The 13,472-nt window shown below is 44.4% G+C and overlaps 1 protein-coding gene across 1 annotated transcript; it reads left to right on the top strand.

Annotated features, from left to right (window-relative positions):
• Window positions 1-201: 201 nt before the first annotated feature.
• On the top strand, window positions 202-7,900 carry LOC310845366 (protein NDNF-like). The gene is made up of 4 exons (XM_083740448.1): window positions 202-578; window positions 3,196-3,388; window positions 4,798-4,931; window positions 5,532-7,900. The coding sequence occupies exons 2-4, from the start codon at window positions 3,204-3,206 to the stop codon at window positions 6,881-6,883; spliced, it is 1,671 nt and encodes a 556-aa protein (XP_083596574.1). The 5' UTR covers window positions 202-578; window positions 3,196-3,203; the 3' UTR covers window positions 6,884-7,900.
• Window positions 7,901-13,472: the final 5,572 nt, after the last annotated feature.

A 13,472-nucleotide genomic window follows, 5' to 3' on the forward strand; every position in this document is an offset into this window, starting at 1 on the left:
ATGCAATTCTGGTGGCAGAACACTTTAGAAGTAAATAGGTCCCTGCCCATCCAGTTGAAATTATGCGGGGACATAACCAGGCTGTAGGCTACCTAGTACTACAAAAGGGTTAAATGAGCACACACACACCTCCCACACAGACACGCTTTTGCATTTCTGTCAAAGACCCACTCTCTAAGCAGCCACCCGTGGGGCATGGCGCTCCTTTCTAGCTGAGCTGCCTGCCTGTCACTTTCCACAAGGAAGAAGAAGAAGAAAATTGCTCTCAAAATACAAAGTTGTAATATATTAGTACAAGAGGTATAGGAAGGGAACCGTTTGGTTTTGAGGAGATCCATATTGCAGAGGCTTAAAGAAAAACAAAAGAACTTTTCTCTCTTCGCCTATAAAACTAAAAGCTTTTATTTTTTTTAATCCTTCTGCTTGAAACATATGGAAAAGTCAGTTCGGTCCCATAAAAACAGGTTTCCCAGTTGTGTTTTTCAACTGCCAGCGAAGATCTCAAAAAGGCCGGGTCAGAGTGTTTCATCTGGATTTCTGCACAGAGAGAAAGTTGCCAGGATAGCATCTGTCTAAAGGTAAGTGCAGTAAAATGGTTGGGTTTCTCCCTCTCAATTTATTTTGCATTTATTTATATATTTTCACTGCCAAGAATCTGTTTATAGGTTTGTAGGTTTATGGGGATGCTATTCTATTTCGGGTCAGCCTACAATATCTGTCTTTACCAGGCAAGAAGGCTTGGGGATCAATGCAATCTGTGACCGCTGTTTATCTTTAAAGTATGGAAAACCTAAAGTTCATGTCGATTTAGAAGTTTGAGTATTTATGTTGACTTTATAAGATATCGTTTGAGCAAACAAACTGCCAAAGGAATATATCAGTACATAGTGAGAATGTTAATATACTGTTATTCTTATTGAGGTGACTGAGATGCAAAAGAATTTGGCAAGCATCATTCATTCATATTTGGACAGGTTTTTTTTTTATATATGAACCATTTACTTCCCTGCTTCACATTTTATGAAGGCATCCTAAATCCTGAAGGCAACATAAATGCTATCACTTTTGAGGTGTAGGACAGAATGTGATGCCACATTTTGTGGCTGATGAAAATTGCCTGTTCTTACGATACATCACTGACAAGGATCAGACTTACAAATTCAGATGTAGTGCAGTGATACTACTACAGACTCAAGCCATAAATATTAACCAGAATTCTAACAGTTAGTGGATTTGATCTACTGATCTTTAAAAAAAACACACCTGCTAAATAATAAACGTCATTTCTTTGTTCTTCTGTATTTATGGCTTATTCTCTCTCCTACCACTGTTCGTGAATCAAATCTGCTAATTTATTGACTGTGTGTTACAGTTCAGTTTAAGGAGGCTGTCTCCCAAAATTGATACTGTTCTAAGAGCACCCCCTACCTACCGACACTTTGTTCTGCAGCTACAATGGTTGTCAGAAGTTGGCAGTTTTCCCCACTCTGACCCATACGCTGCTCTATTTTCTCTCTCTCTCTTAATCAATTAAATCAATGGTCTTTCCAGATGACCAGTTTATGTTGTGAGAAACGTGCTGCCATTTGCTTCTTCGTTATATAACATCCAGACATTGCAAATTCCCAGCACTCTGCCATAGAAAATGCAGCTCTTTTCCATGGCAAGTGGGACCGGTTATGGTTGGAAGTGTTGCCTGGGATGTGTCTGCAGGAGTGCCTATTGAACAGTGCCTGTGACATCACTCATGCTAGGTGACATAATAATAATAATAATAATAATAATAATAATAATAATAATAATAATTTATTTGTACCCCGCCCACTCTGGGCGGCTTCCAACAAAGATTAAAAATACATTAAAATGTCACACATTAAAAAACTTCCCTAAACAGGGCTGCCTTCAGATGTCTTCTAAATGTCAGGTAGTTTATCTCTTTGACATCTGATGGGAGGGCGTTCCACAGGGCGGGCGCCACCACCGAGAAGGCCCTCTGCCTAGTTCCCTGACAGCAACACACAGAACCATAATTTAACCTTATCACCAGTGCTCTTCTATCTACCTTGGGACACATCCAGACAATTAGTTCAAAACATTCCCAAACCAAGTTCCATTCAAAGACAATGTTGTAAAACCCAGGGCACCCAGTCTGCAATGGAATATGGCCCACAAGCTGGAAAATATTTAGCACCCCTAGGAACCAATAATGGCTCAGGACCACAATACCTCAAGGACCGCCTCCCTCCATATAAACTTACCCAAACTCTGCGATCATCTTCTGAGGCCTTTCTTCATGTGCCTCTTCCATGAGAGGATGACAACACAGTGGCTCCCCGTTTGTGGAATGCTATCCCCAGGGAGGCTCAGTTGTTTCATCATACACCTTTAAGTGCCAGGCAAAAACATTCCTCCTTAACCAGGCCTTTGGCTGATTGACATCCAATGCCCTTTTAAAATGTGCTGGGGACAGGAGTGGGGTTTACTGGGCTGTTTTTGTTTGTATTTTTATCATGTATTTTGTGTTTTTATATTGTGATCTTTTATTATAACCACCCTGAGACCTGCAGGTATAGGGCGGTATATACATTTTAATCATCATCATCATCACCACCAAGGTATGAATATTGTTTTCCTTCTTTCAAAAGATTGACATATTGCCCCACATTTAAATAATACCAAGGTGATGTACAATAAGACAATTTCCTATAAACCAGTCTTTCTATCATATGTGTGCTGCATATGTGTGTGTGTGCCATACCCTCCAACATTTCTCCAATGAAAATAGGACGTCCTAAGCGGGACATTCCGGGATCAAATCAGAAACCGGGACGGCTTCTCTAATTCAGGGACTGTCCCTGGAAAATAGGGACACTTGGAGGGTCTGGCATGCATATGCACACACACACACACACACACACACACGAATCCAATAAAAACAACATGTCAAAACGGCATTAGTTAGAAACCATTCAAGTGGGATAAAGGCCATGGAAAGCTTTAATAAATAGGTATGTTTGAACAGCCAGAGGAGGCATCACACAGTAGATGTCCTGCTGTATGTTTAGATATGAAACTCAACTCAAATAGGGTCTGGCTGAGCTATTTGTCATCTGTGATCTGTAGTTTCTCAATAGCATGGTATAGAATTTAAGAAATCTTCTCCAGCCTTGTTAATGTGTTCCTTGCTTGTTGCAGCACTCACGATGTCCGGGTTCCAGGCTTGCCTGCCCCCAGTGCTCCTCCTGGCCATGTGCTTCTGCCATTCGACAGAGGTAGTGCACAGCATACAGCAAAGCTTCAAGAGTGAGCTCCTCAACTTTTATCATACATTTATTCTCGCAGATGGCAAGGAAACCACAGTGCACCTCTTGGAAGATATACCTAAAAGGTAAAGGGAGCCTTATATGTCCTTTCATTTCATCCGAATTCTTGCAGCCATACCACACCCTCAACCTGAAATGAAAGTGATCTGTGCTCTTTACATATGCTTGCTTCAAGAATAAATAAGCAGACACACATCTGACAAAGTGCTAGCTCTATTTGTACTGGGGGTGAGGGAATCATTCCTGTGAATGCAGAACTTAAGGGAGCCAAATCTTAATTGGAGCCAAGTCTAGAGGGACGTATTCCTGAGGAATGCAGTGATGCCAAACACAAACCCTGCAAATGTTAGCTTCCTCAGTTATCTCATAGGAGCCACAGAAAACTGAGTGAGAGTTGGGAAAGAAAAGCAAGCAGAGAGAAGAAACTGGCTTGCATGAGCCCCTAACAACTTATAATATCCTGAAGGAAAGTGTGGCCGACTGTCTGCAATCTTAACTGGAACCCTCCCATTGTGGGTTACAATGCAGAGATCTCATCTGAAGAAATATATGGTTTTTCATTATATTTCTATTATATATTGCTTCTACAAGTAACAGTATTATGCAGCTGAATGTGAAGTTCTCTATTATCACCATTTTTGCAAGGAGGTTCTCTGCTCTGTCACCAGTAGTTCTCTGCTATTCCCCCGAGACACCAATTCATCACATTAGCACCTGTAAATCCAATGCATATTCATACATGAAAGCCAGCTGCTTCGCTTCAGACACAGGCACTGCAGAGAATGGAAGAGGAGCAAGGCCATGCAAATGCTACCAGGTTACATAATGTATAGCATGACTGCAAGAGCACATAGAAGAACTCTCAGAGGGGCAGTAAATGTGAAAAGAATAAATTGGGATAATTGGTTGTGGTTTTAAAATATGGCATCTATCCTCAGCTGAAGCAACGGGTTGAGTTTTAAAATATTTATTCCAAATGGACTTACAAAATCCATTTTATAAGTATCCTTGCTAAAAAGTGGGGCTCACATTAAAAACAACACCTTATTAATCACATAGAAATCTCCCATCCAAAGCATTTGAAAACAAATTCTACCTTCTCAAAGTCTGGATGTGAGGCATGCGACTATGTGATCAGACAATGTTACAAATCTCCCAGACGGTCTCAGCAGTCACAAAATAAAAGACTTGTGCATGTGTAGCCGTAGTTTGCAAGAGGCCCTCTACTGGGAGTGTGGTTGCTGTGAGTTTTATGAAGTTGTCTGCAGATTTGAGCTGAGATGTTACTTGGTGTGTCAGGTGAGTGGCACAGCCCCTGCCCACTGTATCCACTGCTGTAGTTCCCAGACTTGTGAATGGGAAGAGCTCATTGATGCTGTGTGCATCTTCTTGGACTTGCTAGGGATGTCCCTTCTAGTGGATGCCTACAGTGTACAATGACTCTCAAGGACTCTTCTTCTCCCTTCTTTCCAAGGTACTATTTTGTTTTAGAGAAAGGCAGGACCTCTGCACCGTTCACTGTGAGAGTGACTCCGTGCGATGTCCCTATTGAGTGGAGCATCCGTGTCCACAAGACTTCAGCAAACTACCTTGGAAAAGCAGCACGTGGTAAGAGATGCATGCAAGGCCATGGATTAGGAGGGTCATCAATGTTACCTAGCCATTCATAATGGTTGATTCATCCCTCGGCTCTATTTTTCCTTCTCAACAGCAGAAAAAAATACTGGTATATTTGTCTCAAGTCTCTCCCACTTCCTCATTCGTCACTCTCATCGTCTCTCTTATGGGTGCTGCTATGTGCCTTCTGTCTTTGAGCTCTTTTCTCTCCTACTTTCAAGGCTCGCCAGGTTCTGGGAGGGGGGTATGGTATGCTTTCTAAAGACACTGTGGCCATCAGCTATCATCTCCTTGGCGCTTCTTCCTCCTCCTCTCCCATGATTTCCCAACTTTCCCCCTCATCTGCCTCTGAGCTGTGACCTCCCTCAACCCCCTGTTGTAAATTTAAACTGCCTTCCTCTTCCTTCTCCCTGGAAGGGTCAAGCTGGGGAGGCGGTCTCCACCATTCCTCCTCTGCACAGTCCCTGACACCCAGAAGGGAACAAGGCCTCCAGTCTGAAAAATGTTCTCCAAACCTAGCTGAACATTTCTGCCCATCCCCCAAAGAAGCGTGACTTAAAATATTTTTGCATTTCCATATGTCATTGACAGATGATTTGGACGTTCAGGAAGCCTTAAAGTTTCCAAAGACCATGAAGACCGTGTCTACTCTCTTCAGCTACAGAGGCAATTCTGTGGAGACATACATGGGGACATCTTACTATTCCGCTGTCTATGTGCTGGAATTCCTGTCCATTGAAAGAGACACCCAAATCACGGTGTATCTAACAACAGACACAACTTCTGAGCACCTGTATCCAGAACTCCCAATGGATCCACGCATAGATGTCGTCGGCATTGGCCACACCACAGTAACCCTAGCTTGGAAGCAGAGTTCAACAGCCCTGCAACACAAAGAAAATGTCCAGTATTGTCTTCTGGTAAATGAAAGGCATAACTACAAGAGCTTATGCGCAGCGGAAACAGCCCTAAGACCTTCTGGGGTGACGTCGCAGCAAGCATTAGCGCTCTCACAATCCCCGTATGTCCTGGACCCTCAGCAAGTGATGATCTCGCCCAACGGTGAACTGAGCCTTGTTAGCAAAGCTGGCAATGGGGAGGTGAGGCAGATATGTGTTGGCACCAAGAAGACCTACACAGTCACCAACCTGAGACCCAGCACTCAGTATTACTTTGATGTGTTTGTGGTCAACTTCCTCACCAACGCCAGTGCTGCCTACACTGGAACCTTTGCCCGAACCCTCGAGGAACCAGAGCCCAAAGTCATCATCCTAAAGGATGGGAAGGTGATTCAGCTCACCCTGGATGGGAGGAAGCAAGCTCTCCATGATCTGCAGTACCAGGCTGTGCAAAAGCAGGTTCAGTTTGCTTTTCAGTCTTGCAGTGGCCAAATACGAGTCGAGATAGCCAGAGGTGGGAAAGTGCTCATGTCAGAGAGCTTTGCTGGCTTGAGGCACTTCATGCTGAAGGGAAGGCCGGGAGACCTTTACCTGGTGCACTTGGGTTCCACAGAACCATCAAATGCATCTGTGAAGGTACAGGTGTCCTCTCTCTTCCACAGGCCTTTCTTCCCAGTCTTGCCAGAGAGTTTGAAAATCAAGTCATTCAGCAAGCTGAGGACTTGCAATTCGGTCACCATCGCCTGGCTGGGCACACAGCAGATGAGCAAGTACTGCGTCTACAAGAAACAGATTGAGGAGGACCAGGTGTGGATGGAAACCAGGAACGCTGACAGGTGCTCAGGGCCAGAGTCAAGGCAAAAAGGCGACAAGGTGCTATGCAAATACTTCCATGATCTCAATCTCCGGCGAGCTGTGACGACCGAAACCATCAGCGGGCTTGAAGCAGGCACAGTCTACTTATTTGATGTTTACCTCATTGGGCCTTCTGGGATTCCTGTCAGATATTACAGTAAAGTGGTAAAGACACGGAAGAAATGTTGAAGTTCTCCTTCAAAGATGGGTTCCCGAGGAATGACAAAGTTGGAGGAATTCCATGCACGGGCAGCATTTGTGACCCACGCCACTCAAAATGTGCTCGGACTGGGACAGAAAACAGTGTTTTTCGTTGCAAGATTTGAGAGGTGGAATCTCTGTGTAGAAAAGTAGACTTGCTCCCAGGACCTTCCCCCCTGCAATTCTATCTCACGCTTATCTGCAATTTCATTGAAAGGGTTTAAAACAGAAGGGTGGTATCCAACTAACTTTTACTCAGAGCAGACCCACTGAAATTAGCACGTCTAACTTGGCCGTGTTCATTCTGTCGTGCTCTGGAACACAGGAAGCTGCCTTATCCCAAGTCAGACCACTGTCCTATCGAGCTCAGTATTGTCTACATTGATTGGTGGCAGTTTTCTAGGGTTTCACACAGGTAATCTTTTCCAGCCCTATCTGGAGAAGCCTGGGACCTTCTGCATGCAAAGCAGATGCTCTAATATTGAGCTATAGTCCAGACTACAGAGGCTGCTCCCTCATGGCTAAATTCCATGCAGTAGCAGTGCAATAGATAGGCCCGCTATCTGGCTGCTCTCCCAGAGAGGGGCACAGAAAGGGTAAATCTTAGTTGAACACCACCCAAAGCATTTATCTTCGAAACCTACAAAATCCAAAACTGGCGTGAGGGAGAGGATAATTTTAATGGACCTAAAGCAAACATACTTTGTAAGATATCTCTCCAATGAGAATTCAGTTCCCAGAATCCACTCCCTCTGCCTTTGGCAAAATGCAGGTAACCTCAGCAGAGTCTGAGAGGACTTTCACGGTGCAGACTGAAAAAGTGACCCACAAGAACTTTGCCTCGCTGTCTCACAGTTGGGTATTCAGTGGGGATGAAGTGTTGCTCTTTTTTCCACTGTAGTAGTTTCTAATTTATCCTGTACATAGAGCTTGGGAGACCTAAAGGAAAGAAAGATGGTTTAAATTCAGCCAATTCTGTTACTACTCCACCTTGCAGGAACAAACCATGGGGGGTTTCTGTCCCCCATGGCTCCCATGTTGTGCGGCACCCACACCCTGATGTGGGTCTCATAATGCATTGGCTGTCCAGTGATTTGCAAGGCTGAATATACCTAGAATCATGTGCCAACAGCCCTATTCAGACGTTGATCCCATTCCGTGGGTGAGGAGACATTAAGGAGAGATTAATGTCAGCCGTGGGGAGCCAGCTCTTCTCATGGAGTCTCGCTGTGTAATGAAGAACTCTACTTGCACAGGGTTCTGAATGGAGTAGGGCTGGCTCCCTGCTGCAGATATTTCACCCCAAAGCATGGAGACTTCAGGGGCCAGACCATCAGGAATGTGTTGGGGAGGGTGAAGTGAGCAAGCACCCACTTGCTCACCACTTTTTTGCAATGAGAAATGTGTGAGCAAGAGAACCTAGGCCTAAAGAAACAAAGGCCTAAAGAATAGTGGTGACAGATAAACAAAGGAATAGGCAAACAGATCTATAAACTTTCCCAAGAGGGTTTATAGAAGATCCCCATAGCATAATACTTCCCAGTTAGAGAAAATGTCATTTCCTTAGCCGAACCAGCGATTGATCTGCTAACCATGTCACTTTTTGGATTTGAGATATTTGAATTAAAAGAATTCAAATTCAGGGCTGGCAGTGGGAAATAATTTGATGGGTCCAGATGTTTTCTGGAGTTGAGATCTGGAGTACCAAGATGGGTTAGAGACATTATTAACCCGCATCAGTGACACACAGGATGTTTATGCATTACCGACTTATATCACCGCTAGGGCATTCTTGTTCTCAACCTATTTTGAAGCACGCTTGACTATTTCATAAGAAACAACAGGATAGATATGGATTGTGGCTGATGTTGTGTGTATACCGCTTCTCATACCAGTGGTGGGAGCAGTCCTGGCAGTCCCATTGCCTGCAGATATCAGAATCCAGCATCTAAACTTGTGTTTTCCAGATTTGGGTAGCATTTCTCTGCATTACACTAACTGATGAGACAGATTAGCCTTCTGCCACCTCGTCCTTCCAAAACACACACCAAAGTAGAAGTAAATTGGGAGAGAGGGTAGAGTTCACTCTTTCCTTAAACAATTGCTGGTGCTTTCCGAGGGAGGTCTTGTCAGGTATCACAGTATGAGAACTCTATTTCTATTACAGTTAAGACCTAAAAGCCACAAACCTTTGTTCTCTAACTCTTCTGATCTCATACACTCTGAGCCTCATAAACAGCAGGTTAGGGAACTGGTCCAATCTCAACTGTCTCCATTTTGAAAGTTCATCACCTCCTGCCCCAGCCCAGACACTCACCTGTATAGAATTCCTGATGATCTTCACCTACCAGGCTAGTGCTTAAATGCAAGGCTAGGCTAGCATGCTTATATCTACATTTAAGACCTTGTTTTTATTTAAAAGAAAACAACAAGCTACATTTGATTTAAAAATAAAAACAGGAACCTGGTTTTTATTTTTTTTAATTGTTAACTTTTATTCACTCAGTTCCTTTGTATCTCACCTCTTGTGTTTATAGTGGAATAAGCTGTATCCTGCACTTGACTCATTGAAAGACTACTTTGCTTTTCCACTGTGCCACTCTTATTTAGTAATTCAGTAGTCTGAGTAGAACATGTCAGTAGTAAACAGTTATGGACCACGGTTGTTTATAGTTTGTTTCTCGAAGCCATGGCTCACTAATAGGGTTGTTGCTTTTTAGTAAAAGTGAAGAATGTTGGGAAGGGAAGGGAGTGGCAGGGACTGGACAGAGGAGGAATCGTGGAGACGGCCTCCCCAGCCTGACCCTTCCAGGGAGGAGGAAGAGGAAGGCAGTATACATTTCCAACAGGGGGTTGAGGGAGGTCACAGCTCAGAGGCAGATGAGGGGGGAAAGTTGGGAAATCATGGGAGAGGAGGAGGCAGAAGCGCCAAGGAGATGACAGCAGATGGACACAGTGTCTTTAGCGGCAGCTGGCTTACACAGTGTATTAGAAAGGATCCCAGACCTTCCATCTCCCAGAACCCGGCGAGCCTTAAAAATAGGAGAGCAAAGAGCTCAAAGACAGAGGGCACATAGCAGCACCCGTACAAATGAGGAAGTGGGAGAGTCGGGGGGGTGGAGATTCACTCAGGACAAATGCCATTATCCAAGAGGCTGGGTTCTATGGCCTCTCTCTGTAAATATTGAAATAAAAAAGGACGGTAAGAAACTTTTCCTTGTCTTTGTATGTTCCTGAGCAACCATCCAGGAGCTGCTGACAGCATCCTGACAGGGAAGGAGGGAGAGATCAGCCTTGTGTTTAACTACTTGCCTGGTATTCATAGGTGATCAGGAATTCCATATAGGCAAGTGATCAGGGTGAGAGAAGAGGAATGGATGTCTCATCTCCTCTGCCTCCTCCTACCAGCTTGGTTTCCAAGTAGGCTGCAAAAAATAAAAGGGAAAGTCTCTTCCCTCAGAGAAGGGAGGGGATGTTAAAATATTGGCTTTCAACAGATGGGTTGGACACACTACTGGGTCACAACCTGATCTAAGTTGAGGCACAGCAGCAGCCAGGACTGGCTCGACTATGAGGCGATGTGAGGTGGTCACCTCAGGCAGTAGATCTGGGCTTGAGGAGTATGCTACTCACCACCGATACCATCTCTCCACTCCCACTCCGCTGCTGTGGGCAACCACAATTGCCACCACCGCAAGCGTACCACACCCCTGCCATGGGAGCATCCCTGCAGCCTCCCCAGGTGCTCATGCATTGATCAAAGCTCCAGGTCTCTCCTGGTCTTGCTTGGAAATCCTAGGGGTTGAACCTGAGGCCTTCTGCATTGCTCTAGCACTGAGTAATGTCCCTTAGGTCTAACTCCTCCCATGCAGGCTTTTTCCGATCAGGAATGTTTACTGGAAAGAAAAAATGCCCACATAATCTTTGGCCATCTCTCAGCCATAAGGCAAGCTCCAAACCTCTAAAGAGAGGAGACAGAAAAATGGAAACCTCTTTCTCGGGGGAAGAAAACTTTTGCCATCTGAAGGGTGTATTTCAGCATAGCACTAATTTTAGAGATCCTTTGTGCTAGTGCCACTTTGCAGGGGCATTAAGGAAGGGTGCACATCGCCAAGGGCTGCAGAGGTGAAGGTCACACAATGACTGGAAACAGCCAGATGAATCTTTTGGCTATGTGTCTCTCACTTATATTACATTGGCATGGCAAACCTGAAAGAAAAATAGACTTGAAAAACAGCTCAGAAGCTGAACGGAGCCCATACACAAAATTGACTGTCTTGATGAGTGTTAGGAGACAGGAGGCAGATGTCCAAATCCTTTTGGGCCTGATCTGGCATTTTAGAGAGTTCCTTTCCAATTGTTTTCAGATCATCATGCTTCTTAGTAGCCTGAGAGAATAGCAATTGCTGTCTTGGAGTGCACAGATTTTGCCTCAGCGCAGTGATTAAATTGAATTATATGTACTGATATATTTTCTTTTGTTCAAGGAAGAATGTCAGACCCAGTCAGTATGATGAACTGTCAGAACAGGAACTCATTCCCAAAAGCTCAGCGGCCAATCTTCAGATGTTATTCTGTGGCTTAATATTTTGAACGCGGAGGCTGTCTCCAGAACAATTTGATACCAGGCTTTGTTGCTTCTTTGGAAATTTGTTCTGAAGGATAACCTCTTTGCTGGACTCTTATGCAAAAGGTTGCTCCCGTTGCAGCTGGGACAGGAACAAAATGGATCTCAGAGTTTGGGGTTAATGGAGACACATAACATAATCACTCGGAAGGGAAGGGGGACACTGTTCTAGTGGCATAGCAAATGTAATATGAGTCATGGCCTTGGTGTGTGATAAAGTACAGTTGTCAATCAAAGGCACCATCTTGTGCCCAAGATTTGTGGAGCCCAAGTGTGTGCGTCACATGTGTGTGATGTCATGGTGAAAATGCACAACATGCATTGCAAGCACAACACCACATTGTTGGGATGAGACTGAGAGCAGTACCTAATGCAGCTCAGATTCTTCTCTCATGCTCAGGAAGAGCCAGCCACTGAACCACACCACGTTTGGCTCCAAATTCAGCCTCCTCTGCCTTCTCAATATTGATCATAATATAATAATTGAATAAGAATTTATTATTTCTACCCCACCCATCTGGCTGGGTTTTCCCAGCCACTCTGGGTGGCTTTCAACAGAACCGTAAAAACAGAATAAAACTTCAAATATTAAAAACTTCCCTAACCAGGGCTGCCTTCAGATGTCTTCTAAAAGTCAGATAGTTGTTTATTTCCTTCATATCTGATGGGAGGGCATTCCACAGAGCAGGTGCCACTACCGAGAAGGCCCTCTGCCTGGTTCTTTGTAACCTCAATTCTCACAGGGAGGGAACCACCAGAAGGTCTTTGGAGCTGGACCTCAGTGTCCAGGCTGAACGATGGGGGTGGAGATGCTCCTTCAGGTATACTGAGCCGAGGTCATTTAGGGCTTTAAAGGTCAGCACCAACACTTTGAATTGTGCTCGGAAATGTATTGAAGGGGCCCGGTCACCTGCCAGCAGATACTGAGGTCACACCTGCACATACCTTTATATGCAACTGCTTGAAATATCGTTGAAATGTCAGGATGTATGTTGAAGTTCATTTTCAAGGCAGAATTAGTGCCACATTGTGCTCAGAAGGAAGTCCCATGGCATTGAAGAGGGCTGACTCCCACCATTTTAAATGGATAGAGGTTGGGTTGCAACCTGTTATTGTAAACTCTGAGATGTTTTGAGCAGAGAAATTAAGAAGCAGCATATATAAAGTGGGGGATGGGATGCATATGTTGTGTGTGTCGCTGTCATCTGCGGCTCCTACACACCTGAGAAAAGATTAAAGAAGCCATTTTAAGTGGAAATATATTTTGCCACATTCAGCACACCTCTTTGCACATCTCGACATTTCAGTGAAGTTCAGTTCTGCGGACGAGAATGTTGTCTAAATATATATATATTAATACTTAGGACCACTAGAGGGCAGAGCAATATTAGGAAAGTGAAGAAAGCGTGACTGTTTTGGTTTATGGAGAAACAGAAGGGATTCAGCCAACTCCAAATAAGACTATTAAGGCACAGTACATATAGTCAGTATCCAAATAAAATCTTCACTGACTGTATACAACCCAGAAAAATCTTACAGCAGGCCCACTCCCAGCTACTACTGTAGAGAAATATTGTTTGAGAAATAGTGTGGTCCCGAGATGGCGAGGGTTCAAATCCCACTTCTACTGTAGGCTCATTGTTTGCCTTTGTCTCTCATTCTCAGTCCACCATCTGTGAAATGGGACTAAATTGCTTGTTCGATAGGGTTGCTGTGATGGCAAAGGCTTTGGGTTGGATCGAGATTCAGTCATGACTAAACCAGTCATGGTTTGAAGGCCCATGATATGATTACCTGGCGAAAAACTAAATGGATGAGGGTGTGCTCATTCCCTGAGTGGTTCCATGTATGCTGCATTGGGTTCCAAGATGGAGGCCAGTCAGTGTATAGATGTAAGCCAGCCCTCCCAACCTGGTGCCTTCCAGATATTTTGGACTCCCATTAGCCCCA

Source organism: Podarcis gaigeae (assembly GCF_964106915.1).
Source record: "Podarcis gaigeae genome assembly, chromosome: 5".
Taxonomy (NCBI): domain Eukaryota; kingdom Metazoa; phylum Chordata; class Lepidosauria; order Squamata; family Lacertidae; genus Podarcis; species Podarcis gaigeae.

What these genes read in the sequence shown, in the direction of transcription:
- LOC310845366 (XM_083740448.1), top strand. Translation starts at nt 3,204, where the DNA reads ATGTCCGGGTTCCAGGCTTGCCTGCCCCCAGTGCTCCTCCTGGCCATG. An exon ending in TTGGAAGATATACCTAAAAG is followed by an intron (nt 3,389 to 4,797) that starts GTAAAGGGAGCC and finishes CTTCTTTCCAAG; the next exon opens with GTACTATTTTGTTTTAGAGA. An exon ending in CCTTGGAAAAGCAGCACGTG is followed by an intron (nt 4,932 to 5,531) that starts GTAAGAGATGCA and finishes TGTCATTGACAG; the next exon opens with ATGATTTGGACGTTCAGGAA.